The following is a 26,920-nucleotide window of genomic DNA, read 5'->3' on the forward strand; positions in this document are numbered from 1 at the left end:
TCTTACTTACTCTTCCCTGGCTCTTGGTCTCAAACTTGTCCAGTCTGTTCTTCCCTATTTACTTATGGTAAGGTTTGGGGATCAAGATATTGGCTACAAAGGTTTAGAGTCTGGAAAATAATTTGCCAAAGTAACACCCTAAACGTTACTTCCTGGTTGGATGGTACTTGAACTAAGTACCTCGCCCTCCTAGTCCAGTGGGCAATCATAGCATCACTAATCGTGGGGAACCACGTGTTACATGTGTCCTGATGTGGTGTAATATGAACTACACCACATCTCCTCTGATGGATTTAGCCGGGAAAGGATCGAAATGATTCCTTTGGATCTAATTTCCAGTGTACAGGGAACGTGGGGATGCAAGAACAAGCTTAAAGACAGACAGCCTGAGGAAGCAACAAGGCAAATAAATCTAGAGGATGAGGCTTCAGCTAGACAGCTAGCCTGCTCTCTGCAAGGACTCAATGATGTGCAGTAAGAGAGGAGTTCTAAGTTAAAGCTTAATGAACATAACTCTATATAACTCATTGTCTTGGACTGGATGCTGGTGTAGCTAAACTAGCAATAACACACATTTTGGGGACAATAGGGGAGGATTTGAAAAGTATTAGATTAGAAGAAAATTTATTGACATGGAAATATGACCGATTATATATATCAGTATATGTACATATGACATATGTATACCTGCACAGAGGGAAAGTGTGGAAGGATATACACATAGTTGTTAACTGTGGTAATTGTGTAAAAATATATGCATAGGTGTTAACTGTGGTAAGCTTGGGGGATAAGAATATGATGTTTTAATTGTCCTTTTTTTTCTCACTGACATTTTGTAATCTTTTCTAGCTTTATTGAGATATAATTAACACATAGCATTGTGTAAGTTTAAGGTGTACAATATGATGATTTGATACACGTACAGATTGCGAAATGATCTAATTTTTTAATATTAAAAAGATAATGCTTTTGTAATCAAAATAGGTTATTGAAAAAAAAAAACAAAAACAAATACCTTTCTGGCAGCGATAATGAAAAGGTACCTGGGGGCTGGGTCAGCCCAGCTGCTCATGAGCTGACACAAAGGACATGTGAACACCTCCCCTCCCTGCCTGCCTGGGACTCATCAGGAAGACCCCAGTGGAGACCATAACTCTACAGCCACTAGCCCCATTTTTTCCTTTTGAGGTGCAGGTGAACGATTTAAAATTTGTCACAGTGTAATTGAATGTGCAGAGTGACTTCCCACTGACGATGACTTAGAGTGGTGGGAACTGCTGGGATGGAGGTGCAGGGGGTGCTCATGGGAAGAGCAGGCTGTGGTGCCTGCCTATTTCCACTCGGCCGTGCTTTGTTCCAGATGGGAAGCACTGTCAACACAGCATCCTGATAGCTTAGCCAATCACCTGGTAAATTCCTCAGGGCCAGGTTTTATCAGTGACATTTTTCTTTGCTCAAAGCTTTTCCTGAGAGGAGTGCTCTGTAAGAGGCAGGTGGATGGCACACAGTTTTCCACTCAAACATTAAATGATATTCTGCACTGAAATAATAACCAGAAAATTCTATGCTAGAACCGATGAGTCCTTTCTCCCAGGCAGATTAGAGATACTGGATGACTCCTTCGGAATAGTCAAATGAATGGGTAGGGGAGGGGCATCTCTAATCATGTTTTAATGGTTAATGCAGGATGAGGAAAAACAAAACCAAAAACGAAGAGAAAAACCAGAGGGGAGAGACGGCTTGCAGCACAATGACTTCAGCCGTGACTTTCAGGGTCACATCTGCCCTGCGGGAGGGAGCGGGGAAGGCCCGGGGTGCACTCTGTTCCTTAGCCAAATCCGTGAAGTTCAGATCAGATCATCGCATGTCTAGCTGAGTCCGGGACCCAGAGAGACCAAGTCAGCAAACCTGCTTCCAAACGTGGATTATGGTCGTTGTACGTAGATTATCACCCAGGGTAAGACTGATGCTTCTTACAGAATAGCCCTGATTGTGAAAGGCTGTTTGTTGATGTGCTTGGCAGACTTTTTCACCCTTACATTGTGCAGTTTAGATTAGTTAGTGAAAAAAACCTAAATGTGTAAAAAGTAGAACTATCCAGGGAGAAAACTCATGTTTACCTCTTGTGAGGTTGTTCAGCATCCTGTGCTGGTACCTTCTCTGGCAATTCAATATTGATGTTCAGGATCGTCCGACTCAGCACGGTGATATTACCTAACACTGTGGAACTCCTTCTCACCACCGTGTTAGAATATTAAGATGTCAAATCTATTAGCTGGAACTATATGACTTTTGTAGGTCCAAAATGGTCAAATGGCAGCAATTAGACTCAATCTAATAAGTGGTCTATCCCTTAGAGGAGCTTAGACATGAGATGCGAGACAGAACAGTAACTTGTCAATAGATGCAAAATGATTAAGACCTGGAATTAAGAAGCCTTTATTTTTTTTATTGCGATAACATTGGTTTATAACATTATATAAATTTCAGGTGTACATCATTGTATTTCGATTTCTCTGTAGATGACTACATGCAACTCAGTTATTCCAGAATGTTATTATCTGCCTTGACCACTCACCTTATTGCCAAGAGTTGACTCTGGAGCTTTTCCAGAAACAACTCTACCCTCACACGACCAAGATTTACACCCATGGTCGATATTTGGCAGAACACACTGAACCTCTGAAGGCGAGTCCCAGAGAAGAGTCGATGTTGGAGCTGCAGCAGTGTCTCGGCATGAATCTGCAGCTTCCCACAGTGGCTGCTTTGGAGCACACAGGGCTCACTGAGACGTGTGAGCTCTGGTTGTGTTTCTTTTAAGATCAGACACGTTGCGTGACAGTCACACCTTGTGAGACGGCGCTCAGGGTCTCCAGAGTCCTGGGAGAGGCGTTTTGTTCTTCTGCCTGAATCTTCTTCAGTCTCCTCTCCCAGCTGAGTGGCTGTGACCTGCCAGGTTCTTTTTCAGGTTCTAGAAAGACTCACTCCCGGATCATCTGTTAGGGCTTTTATTTTTTGGGCTTTGCTAGTGTAGTAATCACAATGCTTCTCAGAGAGTTTCTGTCCTAACCACTACTGAATTTCTAGTGCAGAGCCAGCTGAACTGCTGGAGTCACACAGCACCATACTGGACTGGTATTTCTCTCCTAGTTATTGGTTTTTCTATTCCAGAGGGTAAAGGAAAATCATGACTTTCCTGACAGTTAAATAAAAGATCAAAGTTAGTCCAAACTATCCTGAAAGTCAGATAACAAAAGTTCGGGTCTCAGTTCTGAACTGATGTTCTGTGTTATCCTAATTAACTTCTGGCAATACTAGTTTCTTCCTTGGGAAAATGAGGGCATAAAAGTAGATGACCTGCCAGTTACCATCTGACCCTAAAACAATAAATGTCTATGTAAAACCTTGTGTATTATTACGCTATTATTTAAATTATTCTATAGTCTTTGAACACTCACTTTTGTAGAGAGTTAAAGAGAGAAGATAGCTCAGAACCAGGGAGGTTGGTAGGAAAATCCTGGTTTTAAAATGTTTATGGTAATTGAGTTATACATAATTTAGATTTGACTATTTTTTTAGATATTTTTATTTTTATAAGAAAATATTATAATAAGAGTGTTCTGGTGATTCTGGAGAGTTGCTCTCAACACCTAAAGTTTCTCAATTCCTTTATACACTTGAAAATCGAGATTCATGCAAACAGTAGTCATTTGTGTTGGAGTAAGTTCATGATCACCTTGACGTTCCTTTCTGTGTGTGAAGATTGACAAGGGGCCCATTTCTCTGTCTTGAATAAGAGACAGAGAGCGCTCAGGCAAAAGAACAGCATTTGCAGGATTTGGGCACTGACTTAGGTTGAGGGTTGATGTTAACCGGAATATTTCAGTTTGTCATCTTGGGCGTCAGACATCAATCAGCACCCTGGCCTGATTTGCTCCAGCCTGAAGTTTGGACTTGAGCCAAGAGATTTGCTCCTTGAGTGAAGTTTTGGCTGGAGCATCCTTGCTGGTGACATCCTGCCACCTTGTCGCCAGTCGTGGACTTCAGCATTGTGCATTGTCCCCTAAGAGCGCAGCCCACCCTAGGCTGAGCTGGGGCGGAGAAGCAGTATGTGGCAGGCATTTCCAGGCTTCAGGAGTCCAAGCTCCATTCTGTGGGTTCTGTTCCTTATGTACAGACTCTTTTATTGATCATCAAATGTTTGCTTTGCATCTTAGCCCCAAAGGAGAGTCAATAATCCTCTCATTCTTTAAGAGTGCTCACGTGCTGATGGGCTGGCAGAAATGCAGAAAGGTTAAGTGTTGGGAATGTTTGATCTTGGTTCTGCTCCTATATCAGTTCTTGCTTCAGATAAGCCCAGGTTATTCCTGGTTCTGCAGATTAAACTGTTCACTCCTCTGTCCTCAACTAGTAGTTTCATTGTTTTGCCAGGGTTACCACATGTCTGTTTACTGCTTATCGCAGCATCCCTCTGTGGTAGGTACTATTTTTATCCTCATTTTATAGATTTACTGAGGTCCAGAGACATTAAGTAACTTGTCCAAGGTCACTCAGGTGATACATGGTAGAACTGAGACCTAAACCTAAGTAACTTGAGTCCCCCCGCCCACCCCTCTGCCCTTTGTCTGGGCAATGAAGTAAAAACTCCTCCTTTACTGCGCACAACGCAGGTGCAAGATCAAAGGAGATGATGATGCAACTGAAAGCATTTTGTAATGAAAAAGGTCCGCCCAGATGTTGGTTGACTTTTTTTAAATTATCATTATTACTGTCATGCATGCTGTTGAGATTTTTGCTAATGGCAATAATTTTCTATTTCCTAAATGGAAGAGAAGAGTGACTTCTTAGAGAGAAATATCCAGATTGATTTAAAAGTTATTTGCAGTTGCTATTAATGATGTTCTCTAATCTTCTCATTTTCCCATTTGCAGCACAGTTTCAAATGAGGCTGATCCTAATCAGAGATCCCAGTTGTGGGAAATGAATTTGTTTGTGAATTCAATATACAAATGAAAAGGTGGCTTTGGACCATTGGGGGACAACAACTAGACCAGAGTGATCAAGTTTTGAGACTTTGGTCTGTAGTTAGGTAAATGGGATAGTTAATTTAAATTAAAGGGAAAAAAAAGATGCTCAGTCATCGTGTCTACGGGATAAAGAGGACTTCATTTTGTGTCCTGTGTCGGTGAGACTTGGGTCACCTGGAATGAGTGGGTATTCTGCAGGTAGGTACTCATCTCTCTATTTTACAGTGTAAGTGCAGTATTTCCATCATGAAAATTAGTGATGCTCAGGGTAAAAACTCACCAAACAAAAAACAACGTGTCCTTCTTTTCTCAAAGCCAATATTGGACTTTAGGGAGGTATACTTTAACAAGACCTAGCTATAATGGATAAAGGGACCACGTTGGATGCAAAGCATGTAATCATCTGGTTTGGGTAGTCCATGTTCACCACTCATTCCTCATGCACTGCTCTCACAAATCGTTCCTTCTACAGGGTAAATCCAGAAAGAGACCCGGGGTTGACTAGCAAGGCTTTGGAGGGCAAGATCCTGCTGAAATGCCGTGGAGTCAAAGGTGCAGGCACGAGGTTCCCTCGGTGAGCATCTCACTAGAGAGTCTGAAAACATATCCCTGTTGCTCCAGGGGTGCCTGCCTTGCTGCTCCTGCAAAGGAATGGTGTGCTGGAAACCACTTTGGTTTCCTCCATGAGATGTAAAGTGCTGACGTTCACCACTTGGCATTCACAGTTGGGACACATGACCCATAAGTTACCTATTTACATTTTTGGTCCCTGTGTTTTATGGGACATTTTTGGTCCCTGTGTTTTATGGGTAGATGAGGGCCTTACATAGCTGAATTTTATTCATTGTCTGCCTGTATTGTGTAGTCGGAGATTTGTAGGGACTAGAAGTGGAAAAATCACACGTTGAATTCCTCCCCCAGTACACACACATACACACGCAATTTTTAATAGGTTTGAAATAACCTATAAAATTTAAATTTAAATAACTTCAAGGATGTACTGAAGGAGAAAACAAGTCATAAAAAGAAAGTTTGAATGGGATATGTCAAAGGGTATTTTTGTATGAGTTCTGCCCATTTCTCAGGGGTCGTGTTGGTGCTGGTGGTAGACAACATGGATATGGGTTGAGTGTATAACATTTTGGCCTTTTAAACTACCTTCTTATTCTTGAGCCCATTACCTCTCCAAGGCCCAGCTAGCTAGTGTTTCTGAGGATGGGAAAAGAAGCATTCAATCTAGTGTACTACAGCTATGCACCACTTAACAACAGGGATACGTTCTGAGAAATGTGTCATTAGGTAATTTTGTCGTTGTGCAAACATCATAATGTGTACTTACACAAACCCAGATGGTATAGCCTACCACACACTTCGGCCATATGGTACTAATATTATGAGACCACCATTGTATATGTGGCCCATCATTGGCTGAAATGTTGTTGTGCGGCGCATGACTGTAATTGTATGTGCTATATTTTTATATGACTGGCAGTGCAGTAAGTTTGCTTACACCAGCATCACCACAACCACGTGAGTAACGCACTGCCGTATGATGTTATGATGGCTATAATATCACTAGGCGATAGGAATTTTTCAGTTCTATTATAATCTTAGGGGACTATCATTGTACTTGAGGTTGGTTGTTGACCTAAACATTGTTATGTGGTGCATGACTGTGCATTAAACAAGTAGACGGGGCAATTTCAAATTATCGACACTGATTCTCCTGGCCTACATTGAAGAACCTCATGAAACACGTTGTTTCTACTATAAGGAAGTTGTTGTTAATTATATTACGTGATGGATGTCCTCTTTATGAAGACTCAGGATAAATTAATTTGTTCTTAGCATCAGGAACAGTTGTGTTTCTCCTGGGCAATTAAAAAAATAAGCCTTATGACACTGAGAATTGTGTCCTTAAAATTTTTACTAACCACTAGAAAGCTTGAAGCCAAATTTGTGACTTATTTTAGAAAATACATAAGTCTTTATGGTATATATTTTCGTAGTAAGTTTATTTCTGACTCTCTGTATATTTCTATCTTTTTTTTTCTCATTTATATAAGTAGCATGGATTAGGTTTGGCTATGAGGAGTGGAAAACCGTTAATACCAGTGGCTTAAAAAAGATAGGGGCTTCATTTTCTCTCCAGTAAAATTCTGGGGTGGTCCAAGTTTGGAATGACAGCTCCATGATTATCAGGAACCAAGACTTCTAATGTGTTGCTCTGCCATCCTCAACACACAGCTTCCAGCTCATGGTACAAGATGGCTGCTCCAGCTCTCACCATCATGTCTGCATCCAGTCAGCAGGAAGGAGAATAGGAGACAAGAGGGACACAACCAAGCCTCCCTTTTAAAATTACTTCCTAGAAGTTGTACACACAACTTCTATTGACCAGAGTGTAGTCACATGGCTATACCTAGCTATAAGGATGGCTCAGAAATGTGGGTAGTTATGTATTTTAGCTAAAAATGAGGAGTCAATACCATAGAAGAAGGGGAGATGGGCCATTAGGAAACAAGTAACAGGCTATGGTACATCTATTTGTAATTTAGATGATTTTATGGATCTTTGTGAATTTTTTAAATTCTATCCATACTGGAGGAGGGTTGATTATAAGTATATAAAGGAATAAATAAGTTTATATTCCTTAGAAGGAGGATGGATCTTGTTATTGTTTCTGTTTGACATGAGTCAGAATCTCAGAACGGGCTCTTTGATGCCATGGAGTTCTTCAACAGTTTTCCACCTTGGGATGCTCAGAGGTGGTCCTGGTGAGCTTGGGCTATTTATCTCTGAAAGCCTGATGAGCAGTATACACTCACCTGAGTGGAGGCTGTAAAGGAAGATAAACTTTCCTTGATTTGAGGTGAATTTTTTATCAAGGTAATATCTTAACACTGCTTCTCTCTGCCAGTCAGGTTGGGAATTATATAAATTTTTGATAAAAAGGGGGAAATCATTATCATTCAATAAATGCAATTTGCTTGGGGGACAAATATTTCTCAAAGAACGTGACTCTTGCAGTGCCATGGGGATGAAAGGATGTGACAAAAAAGATCCAGAATAGTGAGAAGTTTGGGAGCTACTGGCTAGAATTGTTGTTTTGTCATGAGAGGTTATAGTTATCTAGCTACACTAGAGCAGTATTTTTCAGACTTCAGTTTGCCTAGAACCTTAGGGGCATTGTTAAATGCAGTTACCCGGGCCCCACCCCCAGAGATTCTGATTCCATAGCTTGAGAAACAGCATTTCGACAAATACTGGACTAGTGGATGGTGATTGCCCAAAGATAAACGTTTCAAAATGGAGTTAAACTTTCTTTTGAAAAAGACATGAGCATGTCATTAAAAAAATACAGTTTGCTTTAAATACTTAATTTTCTAGGTTTCTGAAGGGTCCAGAACAGTCTGAAGGGTCCTCAGACCAATAGCACACAATTGAATTCCTGCCTAAATGTTGATGATTTGATGAGGGCCTTTTAGCTCTCTCTAGTAGCTCAAGGCACCTGACGTGCCAGGCACCAAAGGGCATGCAGAAGCTATCCTTAGGTCCCTCCTCACCATGGCAACCAGTGCACACTGGTCCCTGTCTGTCAGTTTCAAGGCTGGCGACTCTACAGGGTCGCCTGTGTCACAGCAAGAGCAGAAAGCTGCAGTTGACTTTGGTGTTCTAATGCCCCGGAAACAGCGTTTCCATCCGAGGCCACAACTTCTTTCTGTCTGCAGTTTTTTGGGTGTGAAGCTGTTTGGACTCTGGGAGTTGGGGACCTGAGAGAACAGGGTGAGGGGGGGATTCTGGGTCATGAGTGGTATTGGTAGTGACCGTGTGTAAAGTGGAGCTGTCAGCTGGGCCAGCAGGAAATAAGACGTATGGATCTTAGGGGAGGAGAGTGAATCACTTTCATAAAGACAGCTTGAAATTTGGGCCAGGAGGTGAGTTACGAGTTCTTCACTCTATGTGAAATATCAAGACACAGGAAAGTCAATCCTCCTTTGCCTTTGAGTGTTTATGGGGGGCTACGGTAAAATTAGGATTAAAAGGAGAGAAGGGTGGTAGCCTTGAATTTTTCCCAACATTTTACTATAAAAATTTTTTTCAAACATACAGAAAACTTGAAAGAAATATACTACTTAGATTCCACTATTAACATTTTATTTTGCCTACCTTATCACATACTGTCCATCTATCTATCCCTCTATCCCTTCACCAATACATCTTATTTTCTTTACATAGCTTTGGTTTTAATATCCTTATTATTATTTCCCTCTTTCTTTCCTGCCATTTCTGGTGTTTATTACCCTCCTTTTATTTGTCCTCAGCCACCCAAAGCCATCATCTTTAATGATTACAACAAAGAACATGATGATGATGATAACAAAAATAGCTACCATTTAGAATGTATATTATATGACAAGTGCAGTGCTACCCACTGTTCTGATGTTACTATCTCATTACTTGTCAGAATGAGAAGGAGGTATAGTTATCTCTCTTTGGAGGCTCAGAGATGAGTGGCTAAACTAGAATTCAAATCTGGTCTTATCTGACATTTTGCCTCAGCAGGCCAGTTTCAGGGGAATAACAGCCCTAGAGATTCCCTTTCAAACTGGGTTAGTTAAAAATTCTCTAAAATCATCTCAAACCTATTATCAAAACCATTGATAATATCACTTTCTGCATGTAAAGGAGTCTTTAGTTCAGAGTATAACGGAAAGGCTAATCCTTGAATCATCATTATCTGCGAACCCTCTGCATTTCTGCATTTCTTTGCACAAGAGTGAAGTAGGCAATATTTTCCTTCTCTTCATCATAATTGCTGAAATTTATGGGCTAAACATTCCACATTCACTTAATTCTTAAGGCTAATTCTCTGGGGTAGATATTATAATCTCCAGTTTAGAGATCCTGGGGAGGGAAAGCATCTTTTTCTCTACCCTCTTAGTTTGTGACTGGGACCCCCCACGAATTAAACTGATAAAAGACAGATTAACAGGAGAAAAGGTTTATTTCTCATGTATATGGAGGCTTCACAAGAAACAAATGAAAACTCAAAGAAGTGATTAGACCCTGGGGCTTATATGCCTTTTTAACAAAGGTTGATAAATTGTGAGTAGCTAGACAAAGGAAGGAGAGTAATTGTGGGAAGTACATTGGCAGTCGGTTGTGCTTCCAGGCTCCCAGGGGCAGTAAATTGTGGAAGGTAAACATGCGGGGGAAACTATAGGAAGAGAATTATTTATAAGGTTTGTTATACAGACTCAAGTTGGTGCCTTCTCCATTGATGAGTCATCTCTAGTGATTAAGGATTGCCCCCCTCTTCCTGGTACAGGAGAGGAAGATACCTTTACAAGAGGAATTTTATGCCTTGCTTTTAGAGAGAAAGGGGGAGGGCAAAGAGCTAATTTCTTTCAGCTCAAAACAATCCTTATACCACAGTGGCATCTTTTGGGGTAGCACACTCTGATCCCCTCAAGATCAAACAATTGATCCTCACTGGAGTAGATAGACAGATAATGGAACAGAACAGAAAGTCCACATATACCCCAATACACGAGGCTTTATTATGAGACGAAAGTGGCATCTCAAATAAATGGGGAAAATAGAAGCTACTAGTCTTCAATAAGTGATGTTGGGACAACTTCTGCCTGGCAAAAAAGCACCACAAAAAAGTAAAAATACAAATGACAATATGGGGAAAATATGTGCAATTCCTATCACAGACAAAGTGTTATGCTCCCCAGTAGATAAGTGGCACCTACAAATGTCTGAGAAAAAGACAACTTACCCAAATGAGAAATGAATGAAGGATAGGAATAGACTATTCCTAGAAGAAGAAATGCACATGGCTCTGAAACATACAAGAAGATCCTCAACCTCATTAAACAAGAGAAATGTAAATTACAGCAACACTGAGATGCCACTTCCTTTGCATTTGCAAAAATCCAGAAGTTTAATAAAATGGTGCGCTGTGTTTGGCTAGTGAAAATATCAATCAGTCAAATCTCCATGGAGGACAATTTGTCAATATCTTCTGAAATTACAAATGTACATGCCCTGAGTTTCAACAATTCCATTTCTAGAAATTTCTCCTTCAAGTATACTCACACATGTTTGAAGTGACATATTATTAAGTGAAAAGAGCTTAGGTACAGAACAGTATATAGTATGCTGCTGTTGGGGGAAGAGGGAGAATCCCCCTCTGCCTCTTCCCTTAAGGTTCTTGTGGCTGGCCAAATAATTAACAAGACAGGTTAGCAGGAGAAAATAATACCAAGTTTAATAACATGTATACATGGGAGAAACCAGGGAGACTGCGTTTCTCAACACAATAGCAGAAATTCTCATCTTAAATACCATGTTCAGCCAATGACAAAGGAAGATGTTGGGGGTGGGGGGAGTCAGTTACAAGAGATTACCACTAAAGCACAGTAAACAAGCGTAAGGTTATTATGCAGATTTAAGGCCTCACCTTCCACATTGATAAATTTCTAGAAATGAGGTCATCCCCCCTCTTACCAATACAGAGAGGGACTGTGGGAGATCAAGATTTGGCCACCCTGAAATATATCTCTTTACTTTGATTGTTTTCTCTGAGGGACATTTGACCTCCCCCACTAACTGCCTAAAGAATTTGACATGGTGGCTCCTTCCTGGAACAGATCTTCTATCATGATGGCTGTAAAGATAATGTAGGATAAATGTTACAATAGGAAAGGCATCAACAAGCCCATCTTATCGGAAGTTCTGTCTCTCTGGCCACATTCTCTGGATGGCCCTGCAAGGAGTTGCCAGACAAACATTTACATTTATAAGGGAAATCTCCATTTGTAAAGGTATCTCCCTCTCTGTTTTGGGAAGAGGGGGGGATGGCCTCATTTCTAGAGGCTTATCAATGTGGAAGGTGAGGCCTTAAATCTGCATAATAACCTTACGCTTGTTTACTGTGCTTTAGTGGTAATCTCCTGTAACTGACTCCCCTCGCCCCCAACATCCTCCTTTGTCATTGGCTGAACATGGTATTTAAGACGAGAATTTCTGCTATTGTGTTGAGAAAACGCAGTGTCCCTGCTTTCTCCCATGTATACATGTTATTAAACTTGGTATTATTTTCTCCTGCTAACCTGTCTTGTTAATTATTTGGCCAGCCATAAGAACCTTAAGGAAAAGGGCAGAGGGAGATTCCACCTCTTCCCCGACAGGCAGATACCTTTACAAATGGAGATTTCCCTTATAAATGTAAATGTTTATCTGGCAACTCCTTGAAGGGCCATCCAGAGAATGTGGCCAGAGACAGAACTTCCAATAAGATGGGCTTGTTGGTGCCTTTCCTATTATAACATCTATTTTACATTATATTACAGCCATCAGATAGAAGATCTGTTCCAGGAGGGAGTTACTATGTCAAATTCTTTAGGCAGTTAGTGGGGGAGGTCAAATTTCCCTCAGAGAAAACAATCAAGGTAAAGAGATATATTTCAGGGTGGCCAAATCTTGATCTCCCACACTGCCATTTGTGAACCAGGAGTACAGGGGGTTGACCGCCTCACCCCACAAAGAAGAACCCATGGCTGCTTTCCTGGGCAACCTGAGGAGAGAGGATACATAGTTCTGGATCCTGCTTTTGCTGGTGAATTTGCTGGCCCTCCTTTGATTGGGTGAACAGACCCAGTTCCACAGGGACCTATGCACTGCTCCCCACTCCCCTGCTGTCAGCATGCCCTGTATCCAACTGTACTGGTGGGGTCCATCCTTTTTGATTCTCTGTGGACTAGGACTTCTTTTCTCCTGCACCGGGTCTAAGGATGGTCGAGAGTTAGCATTCAAACATACTTTTGTTTTATTCATATCCAATGAATCTGCGTTGGTAGTATAAAAGCCCACTAAAGAAATAGAAAAATCATTTTTAGTTGCTACCCTGGAACTAGAAAATTCATCTTTAATTAGATGAAGATAATCCTGTATGTCATTTACCAAGGGTTTTTACAAAGTAGATGTCAGTGGTTATAGGAAATCCCACACAGCCAAGGCCTGCTGTCATGTTTTACCTACTTCTTGATGGCCAGCAGAATCTAGGATATTGATTATAGGTAGACTGGTTTTGTACTGGAGAAATGTCCATTCAAAGATTGACCATTTGACTTTGCCCTGAGGCTTAGCATAAGATAGGAAACATTCCATTGGGAGATAAATCTCTATGTGTCTCTAGCATTTTTGTATATTTTACAAAGAACTAATCATGAATTTGTGTAAAGATTTGGCTGCAAGAATGTTTATTGCAGATGTGTTAATAATCATGAAAAATGGGAAACATCCATAACAGCCAGCCGTGGGAGACAGGTTGAATTATGGGACAGTCACACAACGGAACGCTCTGCAGCCACTTCAAAATGATGATGTAGAAGAACATTTAACAACATGCAAACGTATTCATGATATGTTAAGGGGGGAAAGCTGGCCTCAAAGTAAATCACAATAGTTATCTCATTTTAAAAGTATCATACACACACACATGCACACACACGTTGAATGGCTACCATAAATTGTTAGCACTCGTGATATTTTTGTGATGGGATATGGGTAAAGTTTTTATTTTCTTAAGATTGTGCATATCTTTCTACAACAAATATGATTGATTACTTTGCAATAAAACATCTTATAAAAGCTGTTAGGAGAAGGGGTAGAGACAAAAATGCCTCTGAGCGTCTGTCCCGATACAGTTGCAGCGGGCCAATGTAGGGGCCACCTCCAGAACCTGAATCGCCGCCTTGTCCTCCCAGGCCCACACGGGCTCTGGCCAGTTGCTGGGGCAACTCTCTGGATCTCTGCCTTGTTCCTCGCTGTTGATGTCTGGACAGTGTCTGTGCTCTCCACCCAAGCAGAGGCACTTGTGAAAACCTGTAACCTCAAATTCCCCTCAACGTCATTACTGGTAAGAGGGAGGGGAAAGCATTTAAGAAATTCACTTTATCTTCAGGTCACCTGGGAGACCACCCCCTGCCAATTTAGGTGGAATGTTGATTGAATTCTTCCTGGATACTTCAGTAGCTTTTAAGAAAGAACTTTCCTAAGTGTCCAGCTGCAGCCTCCTGTGAGCACTTTGTGCTTGTTTGAGGACTTCGGATTCTATTACTACGAAAATAAGTCAGACTGCAGCAGGAGGAACTTTCCTGAATCCCCAAAACATATTGTTTCCATCTGTTTGGTTCTGTTTGGTTTAAGTAAGTGCAGAAACCCTCACTTTTTGGATAAGCTGTTTTCCATGGCCAGACATTGATGAGTGGGTGGTCAAAGAGAGCAAATAATTCTCAACTGTTTGAGATGTCCCTCTCAGAAAGGGCAGGTTGAATTTTGATGGGTGAATTCTAATGAGCATTAGGGTCTTTGCTACGCAAAAGTGCTTTTAAGAACTGGCCAACCTTTCCTGTGAATGGGATTAAGTTTATTATAGCTCCTGAGTGACCAAGTTTTCCGCTGATGGATGTTCCTATACCTTGCAAGCTGCCGGAGCCAAGTCTGTTATGATCAGAGCTCACCTTGCATGCGTCAGGCTTTCCTACACTACTTTCAAACTACAAAGTGTTTTTTTCACATTTCTTGTATTTTTTTTATTCACATTCCTGTCTATAGCCCTATGAGGTCAAATGCTAATATAACTCTTACTTTTATTGGAGACTTAGAAAAGCCAAGTGATTTTTCTCAAAACGCAGTACAGTGATAGTGCCATTATGCAGTGTGTGGGAGCAGGCTAATCAATGTGCTATTCAACCAAGAGTGACCTCATGGTGCTCCAGCTTAGTTGTTACTCCTTTCTGAGGCTCAGTCATCACTAGTCTTCCAGTCTGTGGCCTGAAGTCAATAATCTTGAAAATCCCTGTGAAGAACAACGTATAAGTAAAGAGACTCGGCAAGATGATGAGGGAGAGAAAGGGTGATAAGTAGCAACCTCCCATGAGAGTTGACCACGCCTTCCTCACATTCCAATTTATATTTCCAAAGCTCAAAATATTCTGAAACACATAAACAATGTGTGGCAAATAGAAGTTTCTTTCAAAAACAAAAATCTTGCCAAAACTGAAAACAATCTAAATGTCCATTGAGAGTAGAATGGATTCATAAATGGTGGTTTATTCATACAACGGGATAATACTCAGCAATAAAAACAGAATGACCTACTGGACAAAACTTAAATACATTGTGCTGAATGAGAAAAGTGAGAGACAAAAGAGCATATGTGATTCCCTTTATATGAAGTTCTATCTGAACCATATATCTGAGCTAATCTCTAGGAGAAAGAAAATCAATCAGGCTTCCCTGGGAGGATAGGGGAGTGAGAGTGACAGGGAAGGGGCACCAGGGAACTTTCTAAAATTGTGGCAATGTGCTCCATCTTGATTGGGGTGATAGTCACATGGGTGTATACATTTTTCACAACTCATCAAATTGTATACTTAAAATCTGCATTTACTGTGCTAAACTATACCTCAATGAAGAGTGTATTTTGTAGCTTTTCTCTGTGAGGCATTCTTCTAAGTGCTCTATGTGATGTAACATTTAATTCTCACAAAAATGTGGGAGGGGAGATGTTTATTTGCATTTTACGGATGGGGAAACCAAGGCACAGAGAGGTTACATAAATATCTAAGGTAATGGAGCCAGTGTTTGGGGCAAGGATTTGAACACTAAAAGTTCAGCTCCAGGGCTGGAATCTTAGCTGCTGAATTATACTTCCATACCTGCCAGAAGTAGCAACCAGCTTGTTGTTTTCTATTTCCTATTAAGAGCTTTTCCAAATGTTCCAAAAAGAACAATTGCTCATATAATCAGAAAGAATCTGGTTATTTAAAATATACCTATTTATGTTGGGTATTGGGATGGTTTTGATGATTCCATTTAGCTTCAACATAGACAATACTACTAAACTGTAGGCTGGCTTTGTAGATTATCAGGAAGGCCAGTCTCCTGAACTGTGTTTGCTGATCCTTGTATGACACAGTTAATGTAAGACAAGCAAAATCATGTGCCTGACGTTGCCAAGAAATGGAAAGTGAAAGTGGTTGAGGCACTGGGCTTGAAAGAAGACTCATCCACTCCAGTTTGATGGTTGTAACTTATTGTATTGTTTATAATATGTAGAGAAAAAATAATAGTGACACCAAAGTATTAACTGTGACCAACTATGGGGAATGAAATTGAAGTGGGAGGAAATTTCCAATTTCTCAATTATACATGTGCATATCATTTGCAATTTTTACTATGAGTATGCATTTTAGATGAGATTTTTTAAAAGTTTTTAACAGTGAACCAATTTAACTGTTCCTGCTTATGTGAAGTTTGGCCATTTTGCAATATTCACTCATTCATTCATTGAATAAACATATACTGAATGTCTACTGGATGCCAGATTCTAGGTACTGGAGATACATAGGAAGTAGTAGGCTAGTGGTCAGATAGTCGTATGGGCAAACAATTAAGGAATGAGGCAGACATTCTGCACTTGGAGGGCTTTAGATAAGACCAGGGAATACTGCCCCAGCTCTGCTTTTACCCATGGGTTTGGTGGCTCTACATGGCTCGGGGTGAGAGGAGTTGAAGCATTTCTGAATGACTTAGGGTTCTACAATCTTATTTTATGAATATTACCAGAAGCATGCCCAGTGCATGGACAATGTAGGCCTGATTCTATGTGTTGACATGGCTTGTAAGACATCAGTTTTATCCTAATCCTGGTTTCTCATGGTAAAGGGGTTGGTTATCAGTTGCCAGAGGACCACATTTCAAGGTTGTACCCAGAAACCATTCTGTTTTTCACTTTCAGTACAGTATTCAACAAATTACATGAGATATTCAACACTTTATTATAAAATAGGCTTTGTATTAGATGATTTTTTTTAACTGAAGGCTAATGTAAGTGTTCTGAGCACGTTTAATGCTATTACATGAAGGCTGTTACAATGTTTGGTAGATTAGGTGTATTAAATACATTTTTGACTTAACGATATTTTCAACTTACAATGGGTTTATCAGGATGTAACCCCATTGTAAGTCGACGAAGGTCTGTATTGTAAAACTACCATCTCAATCCTCAATAGACGGATATGTTTGTAAAATATGACCTGAACATGAAAAAAAGGTACAGAAAAAAGTACAGTGATGTTAAAAATCAAGTTATTTAACCTGGGTTACCTATGTGTGGTGGGCCAGGGCCAGGGCCAGGAGAGAGGAGGAGGGAAGCAAGTAGAACGAAAATAAAATGTCTAACTCCGTCCCATCCCCAGCATGTATAGTATCTCATTTATGTAGAATTGTACATGCACACAACGAGGGGGGAAGGAAAGGAGAGCTGGAACTATATATAATGACTTGTAGGAATTTCCAAAGTGTATTGCCACGTGAAGAGAAGTTGAAGGTGACATATAAAGAGGCTCATTCTATTTGTGTAGAAACAACAAATCCCCCATACTCTTATATATATAAAAGTTTGGAGAAAGTTGCAAACGCTGGTTAATTAATAATCTCAGAGGTGTGGTACTGGAAAGAGAGCTGAGGTGAACAGAATGGAGAGAAAGATATGTGTGTATAATATCATCATTTTTTATTACAAATGGATATTTCTTTTTGAAAAAGAAGAAAACAATAAAAAAGGTCAGTAATTAAGTTTTCCTTGAAATAAAAAAAAAAAAAAAGAGCTCAGAAAAGAGCTACAATCATCCAAGGAATAGTAATGGCAACAGACAGAGTTTGAAAATTAGTTGGCCAGAGAGGCACACTAGAAACAGCAAAGAGATGCTTGGGAATAAAACAGAATAGAAAAATGCAAAGAGTTAAAAAGAGAAAAATAATAGCAATAGCAGAAAGAGGAGAACCAATATATGAATAATTGGCGTCCTTGACACACTAAGCCATAGGATTTTATGAAGGCTGACAACAGAACACTGAGAACAGGGGGAAAAGACATGTCAATATATTTTCCTAAAATAAAGTCTAAATATGGAAAGACATTGAAGTCCAAGAAAAATTTGATACAAGTGATCAATAATTAGAAATATCCTAGTATATTGTACTTCAGAGATTAAGAGTCCTTTGGGCATTTAGCTCCCTCCTTCACCACCACCACCACCAAGAAAAAAAAAATCAAATATTTACACATGGATTCAAAAAATTACTCTTGTGCATGAACAAAAAGGAAAACATACAAATAAATTACATAAGGTATTCGAAAACCTTTTTCACATTATTTTGTGTGAATCACCTTTTAACCCAGTCATTAGTATTTGTGTATTTCTCACAAAATGTGGTCTTTGTGCTTTTAAGGGCATTGATGATGAGCATATCACTAAACAGTACCCCACCAGTGTTTTTGGAAGGTTCTTGTTTGATATCCGTTAAGCAAGTTTGATGCTGATGCTCTTCTGGAAGTGTTAATGGAAAGTTTTCAGATCTCAATCAGGACTTATTTTTCTTCTTCAAATGGTCCTTACATGGCTTTTTGACTAAAGAGTTGCACCATTTTCCAGTCTTATCACCAGGAACATAACCAAATTTGCACATGAATAGGCTTACAGTTAGTTATGCCCTATAACAGGTGGAATTCTTGAAGGGAGACATGGATATTATGTACCCATGTGGAATGTCATATTATTTCTTCAAAATATTCACTATCCCTCTCTATGACAGGATAAATCATCTATGGTCATTGACTCACGCTTGTCACATGACTAGCTTTGGATAATGGAATGAAGCAGAAGTGAAGAGTGTCACTTCCTGGCAGAAGTTTTAAGAGCCATCATGTGGTCCCCACCATTCTTTTCCCTCTCCCATAAGAACAATATGCCCCACACAGGGGCTTCTCTTTTAGCCTGGGTCCTGGAAATGAAGACAACATGGAGTATAGCCAAAATTGACCATCAATAAACATATAATGTGAGGAAAAAATAAACTTGTAAGCCACCAAGGTTTTTGAATTATTTGTTACTGCAGCATACTTCAGCTTAAGCTGACTGGTATAACTCTAAGCACAAGGGATTTAAAACCTAGCTTTGGAATGGTCTAGGTGCTCTCCCCAAGGACTCCTGATTTCTGCGGGACTTCCTCAGAGCAGGGAATGAGTGGGTGATATGTGACTGGTCATCCTCCATGTGAGATTCAAGTTTAGGCTATTTCAGGTCAGCTAGGGTGAATGCAGAGAGACCTCACCTGAGACGTTTTCAAAACGAGTCACTCTAGAGACTCACAGTAAGAGGTTATGGCTGAGGTGTAGCCCAGTTGTTGTGAGCCATCATTTATACCTGTATTCTGGTTACATGTCCTAAAATTCTAAGGTCAGAAAACATTTTTGGGACTGGAGACAACACCTCACTTTGGGACACCATAGTAGTTCTCAGTGGGGAAGAGGGTGAGGAGAGGAGGAAGATGCTTTAGATCTGAAGGGTTCATTCCTGATTTTCTTCTTTCTAGTTAAAGCTGATTCCATGGTGGAAGTATCAATCTGTGGAGAACAGCTTTGTTTTTTCTCCCCAAAGCAGAAAGTTCAGCATCTGTACTTAGAGTTCTGTTGGAGAAGTGGCTGAACTCAAAATGAACTAGGGATCCAACTGCAGTTCAGTGTTGATAAATTCAACAAGTCGCAGCAGTTCTTCAAAGAATACAGGCTGTGGTTTCCTCCTGGAATGACCTCCCCGGGACCCTTGGCAACAGTGCTGGTAGAAAGTGGAATGAAACAGTTAGCTGAGCCTTAGAAGATGGAAACAGTAGACAAGCAGAAGAAGACACATGAAAAATAGCATAGGACAAGGGGCTGATTTCCCCCCTCACATTCAGGTTAGGGTGCATTAAGGACAGAGGCACTAAAGAATTAGTTTTGACTCTCAAATCCTGTTTGGCCTCAAAGACTCCCCCTATTTCCTCCAGAATAAACAAAGAAAGGATAGAATTAATTCTTATAAAACACTTGCACATTAAGAAGGGCAGAAGGGGTGGGGATAGTGATTTTGCAAATAGAAACTGTACAGGGTGGCAGTGGATAGCATGGGTCACTGGCGGCCCCTCATGTACCATAGCCCATCACCACGTTGTCAGGACAGCCTGCATTGCTTAATCCCCTTGAAAGAGAGGCAGCACCTAGTAACTGGTACTAGAGTACTAGGTAAGGCCATGGGCTCTGTGGGCAGAAAGACCCGAATTTCCTTGTGTCTTTCTATCTTGATAGTGCTTGCACTCATTTTGCTTTGATATAGATCCCCAAGCCATGATTTTATATAAAGCTTAAAAAATTAATAGTGCCTAACTTACACAGTGTTTGCAAGGTGTAAGTGAGCTAATGCACACAGTGGGGGCATATGAAATGCTTGAGAGACACTAGATAGTTATGGTTCCTAGTCCTAGCTGAGAACAGTCAAAACGAAAGGTGGTTAGAATTGCCACACAAGTTCTTGTTTAAATAAAGTAATAGTTATGAAGTTAGAAAAATAAGTGGAAGGGGTCTTTAGGTCTAATTTTTAATTAATAATAGATACAAAGAAGTTATAATCAAGAATACAATACCTGTTCAATAGACTCTGACAACAAGACACTACATCAGTTGTGTTTTTAGGTGAGCTGGAGCTGAAGGCATTCTCTAAAATGTGATGGCAGTTGGTGTCTACAGGAGTGCTGGAGAGTATGCCTAGAAGTGGAACAGAGCGCCACTGATTTTATTAATTAACTAAGTCACTGAACTCTCCTTCTGTTCTTTGCTTCACCACGCTCCACACATTTCACTCCACAATATGCTTAACAGCACACTACCTCTCAGCTCTCTGTTACCATCCACTTCTGTGCCCATGCGGGTTGGAGGCACTGCCCCCCTGAAAGCTGCGGGCACAGGGAGACAGGACACAAACACCGGAAGCAGTACCTGCGATGCAGGCTGTCATGAAGCAGGCAATGGTCCCTGCAATCAGAGCTCTCACTGCCCCTGACGCAATGTCACGCTTCCTGGAAGGAGCCATGGATGCTGGGAAACATGGAGGCAAGTATGAGAGGTTAATGTGGAGGCTTATTGATTAGAATTTCGAATTCCCAGCCTCTGAGAATTGTACTGGGGCTAGAGTCTCAGGTCAGCTGACTTTTCCTTTTTTTTTTTTTTAACTGGGAAATTCAAGATTCAAGAGCTTAGTGACGAGTTCCACATCCAGAGAAGTTCTCTGGTGTGGGAGGAAAAGAAGTTTGTCCACAACGCAAGGCCCAGAGGTTTCCACTCTCTACAGAAGAAACAGGTCCTAAGTTTCATCCAAAGGGCTCACACAGCATGTTGCGGGCTGGTCAAGGTGAATGCATCACAAAGGAGGATCCCAAACATCTGCCACTCATCTGTCACCATCCACTTCTGTGCCCATGGCAGACATCACCAACTAATCACAGCATTTTCCCACTTCCACTGGACCTCAGAATCCTTCTCCAGGTGGCCATTATAAATCTATTGGAACTGGCATGCAAAGTGGAACCTATGTGTCACCCCTGGCTGGAGAAGCACCAGTACATTTGGGCAAATTCTTCCTGATGTTAGCTTGGGTCTACACAGGAAAACTATATTGCAGAACAGGGATAACAAATAGACCTCAAAGGATTTACAGCTCTTGCAGGGCCTTCTTTTCCTGACATGAATAATGTTACAGAGCAACATGGAGATTTGAAGCATGTTTACATCCTATCTGTTGTTGAAGAATATTCTTTTCACTTACTGAGTCCGCCGATCACTATTCCTAGGGAACCGAAATTGGCAAAGCCACAGAGAGCATAAGTGGTAATTGTCTCAGAACGAATCTGTAAATAAGCATAAACACACAGATGCATGCATGGTGCAATCCAGCTTAGTAAATCTGACATCCTAACCAGGCTGCTGCTTCTGACTACGGGATCAATACTAACAAAAAAGTGTACAGTGCATGGCATCAAATACCTCTTGCTTCCTAGACTCTTTTTTCCATCTCCCCTTGAATTTCGATGGAGAGAAAGGGGCTGTGTGGAGTCAGAGACTCTCTACAAAGGAGTTGGAATTGGTAGTCTTGGCCTCTACAAATGTTACTTTCTGCTCAATGACAATTTTAATAGTCGGTGTGACCTGGCCGCCTGCTATAATGTGCCAGGCAGAGGACCAGCTGCTGAAGAAACAAAATTGGTCCCAGAAAATATTCACATTTGTTTGACAAAGGACTTATTCAGAATGTATAAAGAACTGTTATAACTCAATAATAAGAAGACAAGCACCCAATAAATGAGTAAAGAGATTTCACAAAAGATATGAAAATGACCAATAAGCACATGAGAAGATGTTCGACAGTGTTAGTCACCAGGGCAATGCAAGTTAACACAATGAGATACCACTACACATCCACTAAAATGGCTAATATCATGGACAACACTAAGTGTGGGTGAGGACGTGGAGCAACTAGAACTCTCGTACATTGTTGGTGAGAATGTAAACTGACACAGCCTGTTGGTAAAATACAAACATACTTGACAGTTTCTTATCAAGTTAACATCCACTGCCTGTAGCAGCCAGCAATCCCACTCCTAGGGATTTTCCCAGAAGAATAAAAACACATATGCCCACAAGAGGACTGCACGTGGATATTTATAGCAGCTTTATTCCTAATAGCCCCAAGTTGGAAACAACCCAAATGTCCTTCAACAGGCAAACGGGTAAACAAATTTTGGATTTCCGTAAAATAGACTACTACTACATGCAATAACATGAATGCTGAGTGAGTCCATTTACATGAAATTCAAGGAGAAGCAAAAGTAATCTATAGTGAGAGAAAGATCATTGGCTGCCTGGGACTGGGTCGGGGTGGGGGTGTGGGGCTGTGTCTTCACATGAGTACAGCCATGTTTGGCTGCTCCATTGACCTACAGCCACCAGCAAGAAATATAAAAGCTGCTTTCTGCATGGTGGGAACTGGCCCTTCTCCCATGGAGATAGTTGCAATGTGTAAAAATTTCAAGGCCCTTTGGGCGCCGCAGCATGGAACAGTCTGGCCATCTGTGCCAGGCTGGGACGATAAGCAGGGTAAACAATGCACGTACACAACTACTGGGCTGGGACGACAGCCGGGGGGGCTCAGTGCACGTATGCCACTAATAACCATTTGTGCATGGGAATGCTAAATACTTGCTCTGTAAACTCTGTAACTGCTTATATAAACTGCTGGAGACTGAGACCCGGTGAGAGTTCCACCTGTGGAAGGGATGCCTTGCCCACGACGTGTGATCCTTGCCCAGCCGTGTCGATTGATAGGAGTCTCCCGGCAGTGGGGCGTGGATGTTGTAATTGATTTATTGGGAAGTAACTGATCTGATGTGTTCTCTTTTCGATCAACCTGGTATTTCTCTTTCTGGTTGATTTGTGTCATTTCCCTTCAGTCGATCTGGTGTTTCCCTTTCCGATCAATCTGATGTTTTTCCCTCTTATTATATGACCTATTCAAATCTGCTGCTATCTCAGCCGATGTGGATGTTTTCCTTTTCAAGTCGAGCTAGTGTTTTTTCCTCTTATTATTTGACCTATTCGGATCTGTTTGCGGACTATCACCTTTACTATCCTCTATATAATAAAATATACCTTTGGTCCATTTGTTTGGAGTGGAAAGTTTCTTTTACGTCTCCGATAGAATCCCCAAACCTTTCATAACAGGCTGTTGACTACAGCTGGCCATGAGGAAGATTTTCTAGGTGTGATGGAAACGTTCTATATCTTAATTATGGTCGTGGTTACCCAGGGTGACACATTTGTCAAAACTCACATGTACACCAAAAATGGGCCGTTTTTGCATGTAAATTATACTTGAGTAAAAACAATATAATGTAAAAGGAATTACATTAGTAAAAGGAAGCTCATAGATATCACAGGAGCCCTTTCAGTCTGGCCGTGGTGTGTGCTTGCCTTTCTTTGTTCCTCAGCTCTGACCCTCCCACAGGAATACTAAGTGCCCACATGGAAGCGGGAGAACGGACTGTGCTCTCACAGGGTCCTGAGAAGGCGGAAGGTGAATTTGTCGAAGTGTGAGCGTGACTCCCCACCTCTGAAGTCAAGAGGTGCTGCTCAGGCCAGATAGTTCTTTCTCAGGTTGAAGGACGGACTACATGAGGCTTGGAAGATCCAGTGCACTTCATTATTCACCAAAGGCACCCCCAATCTGGCAAAGGCACCCACACAATTGAGGCAGTAAATTTTTTTCCCCCAAATCCTGAAAAATCAATGATTTGGTTCAAAGAACAAACCAGGCCAATGCTACATTCAAAACTAGCAGTGCCTTTTCTTTCACTAACTGGATTTTTTAAAGCTCACACTCAAGACTCAAGTGGTCCTGGTAAGTTTTTGTTGATAAGGTCCTCTTCTTTTTATGGTTTCTCAGAACTCCTTTGTTGATGTTTTCATTCAGCGTGCATGTAGCAGGCAGGGAAGAAATATTTCACGTATTTGAACAGTATTCACGTTTTCCACTGATTCTTGAAGAGCTCATCCTTGTCCCCTGCTCTAGTGCTTTTCATTTAGTTCTATTGGCTTCAAAAACAGTCAAGCTTATTAAGAGACCATGGGGAGGGAGATGGCATAAAGCACTAGAGACTCCTCTTTCTCCTTTCTGGGCATCTGTGGAGGAGGGCACGGAGATGTGGCCACGCAGGGTTTTATAATAAGAGGAAAAGGAGGCTGGGATGATTCCCCTTTGTCTTTGCCCATAAATGTGCAAGATTACGTGATGGAAAGAACTGCAGTAGGAAATTAATAATACATCCCAGCTCTCCTCGCCCATGAGAAAAGATGCCATATGTACAAGGAGAGGCATTGTAGTACTTCCATTAGCAAAAAATTGGTAAGAGTGTTCATCGACAAGGGACTGGTTAAAATAAATTATGGTGTGCTCATACCACAGGATACTACGTCACAGGCGCTGGCACAGAAAGGCATTCAAGATATCTTATCAAGTGCAAGGAGCAAGGCTAAGAACAGTGAGCATAATATGGTACAGGGAGAGGAGCTGAGTGGCAGGAAAATAGGCAAGATGACTCACTCTTCCCTCTACTCCTTTTTGTACCTTTTGAATTCTGTACCATGAAATGTATTACATGTAAACAAAGAAACAAACATGCAAAGTATTATCTTTAAGCAAGAGAAACTGGAGTAATAAAGTGCAACATAGACCTTCTGACCTCTTACCTTAGATGGAGGTCAGCAGTGGGCATAATTCAATGGATAACACTGGGTTTTTGCCTCATGGACCCAGATCTTACACTACAGTCATATGGTACACCTTTTCCAGGAGACTGTTGAGACACCCCCACCACTTCTTGTTTGGTAAACAGAAATTGCAGGGACTCATCCCCATTTTGTTGATTACGTATAAGAAATTAGGAAAAACAAAGCCCAGAAATAATCCCACACATCTATGGACAGCTAATCTTCGACAAAGGAGCCAAGAACATACAATGGGGAAAAGAAAATCTCTTCAACAAATGGTGTTGGCAAAACTGGATAGCCACATGCAAAAAAATGAAAGACCCTTACCTTACACCATACGCAAAAATTAACTCAAAATGGATTAAAGACTTGAATGTAAGACCTGAAACTACGAAACTTCTGGAAGAAAACATAGGCAGTACGCTCTTCGACATGGGTCTTAGCAACATATTTTCAAGCACCATGTCTGACCGGGCAAGAGAAACAATAGAAAAAATAAAGAAATGGGACTAAATCAAACTAAAAAGCTTCTGCACAGCAAAGGAAACCATCAACAAAACGAAAAGACAACCTAACAATTGGGAGAAGATATTTGCAAACCATACACCTGATAAGGGCTCAATCTCCAAAATATATAAAGAACTGATGCATCTCAACAACAAAAAAACTAACAACCCAATTAAAAATTGGGCAAAAGACCTGAACAGATATTTGTCCAAAGAAGATATACAGATGGCCAACAGACACATGAAAAGATGTTCAACATCATTAACTATCAGGGAAATGCAAATCAAAACTACAATGAGATATCACTTCACGCCCGTCAGAATGGCTATAATTAACAAGACAGGAAACAACATGTGTTGGAGAGGATGTGGAGAGAAGGGAACTCTCATACACTGCTGGTGGGAGTGCAAACTGGTGCAGCCACTATGGAAAACAGTATTTAGATTCCTCAAAAAATTAAGGGTAGAACTACCATATGATCCAGCTATTCCACTGCTGGGTATTTATCCAAAGAAATTGAAAACACCAATGCGTAAAGATACATGCACCCCTGTGTTCATTGCAGCCTTATTCACAATAGCCAAGACTTGGAAGCAACCTAAGTGCCCGTCAAGGGACGAATGGATAAAGAAGATGTGGTATATATACACAATGGAATACTACTCTGCCATAAAAAACGATGAAATCCAGCCATTTGTGACAACATGGATGGACATTTCGGGTATTATGCAAAGTGAAATAAGTCAGAGGGAGAAGGTCAAATACTGTATAATCTCCCTCATTAAGTAGTAGATAACAAGAACAACAAACAGAGATTGGGTTGGTGGTTACCAGAGGGGAACGGGGGAGGGAGGAGGGCAAAAGGGATAATTTGGCACACGTGTGTGGTGATGGGTTGTAATTAGTATTTTGGTGGTGAACATGACGTAATCTTTGCAGAAATAGAAGTATAATGATGTACACCTGAAATTTATACAATTTTATAAACCAATGTTACTGCAATAAACAAAAAAGAAAAAAAAAAGAAAAACAAATAAAGAAATTGGGAAAAACAAAATGCTTTTCCCTTCAAGACTCAACGATAACAGAAGCCATTGAGCTCATATTCCTAAACGTCCTCTGAGCTCCTGCCTCTGGTTGGGCTCGCCCCCAACCCGAATCAGCTCTA

The 26,920-nt window shown here is 40.9% G+C and overlaps 1 protein-coding gene and 1 long non-coding RNA gene across 2 annotated transcripts in view; one reads left to right on the forward strand and one right to left on the reverse strand.

Annotated features, from left to right (window-relative positions):
* The window catches only part of LOC147914335 (uncharacterized), a 152,195-nt gene that overhangs the window by 92,455 nt on the left and 32,820 nt on the right, over positions 1 to 26,920 (forward strand). The window lies entirely within an intron of this gene.
* SLC28A3 (solute carrier family 28 member 3) overlaps positions 19,034 to 26,920 on the reverse strand; it is a 52,458-nt gene continuing 44,571 nt past the window's right edge. Inside the window, exons 15-18 of the mRNA XM_014795547.2 lie at positions 21,749 to 21,830; positions 20,923 to 21,021; positions 20,571 to 20,691; positions 19,034 to 19,726 (exon numbers count right to left, since the gene is read on the reverse strand). Of these exons, the coding sequence (XP_014651033.1) occupies positions 19,600 to 19,726; positions 20,571 to 20,691; positions 20,923 to 21,021; positions 21,749 to 21,830 (429 nt within the window). The 3' untranslated portion in view covers positions 19,034 to 19,599. The remainder of the gene's footprint in view (positions 19,727 to 20,570; positions 20,692 to 20,922; positions 21,022 to 21,748; positions 21,831 to 26,920) is intronic.

Source organism: Ceratotherium simum, chromosome 20, assembly GCF_057802395.1.
Source record: "Ceratotherium simum simum isolate JZ-2026a chromosome 20, ASM5780239v1, whole genome shotgun sequence".
In the NCBI taxonomy this organism is placed as follows: domain Eukaryota; kingdom Metazoa; phylum Chordata; class Mammalia; order Perissodactyla; family Rhinocerotidae; genus Ceratotherium; species Ceratotherium simum.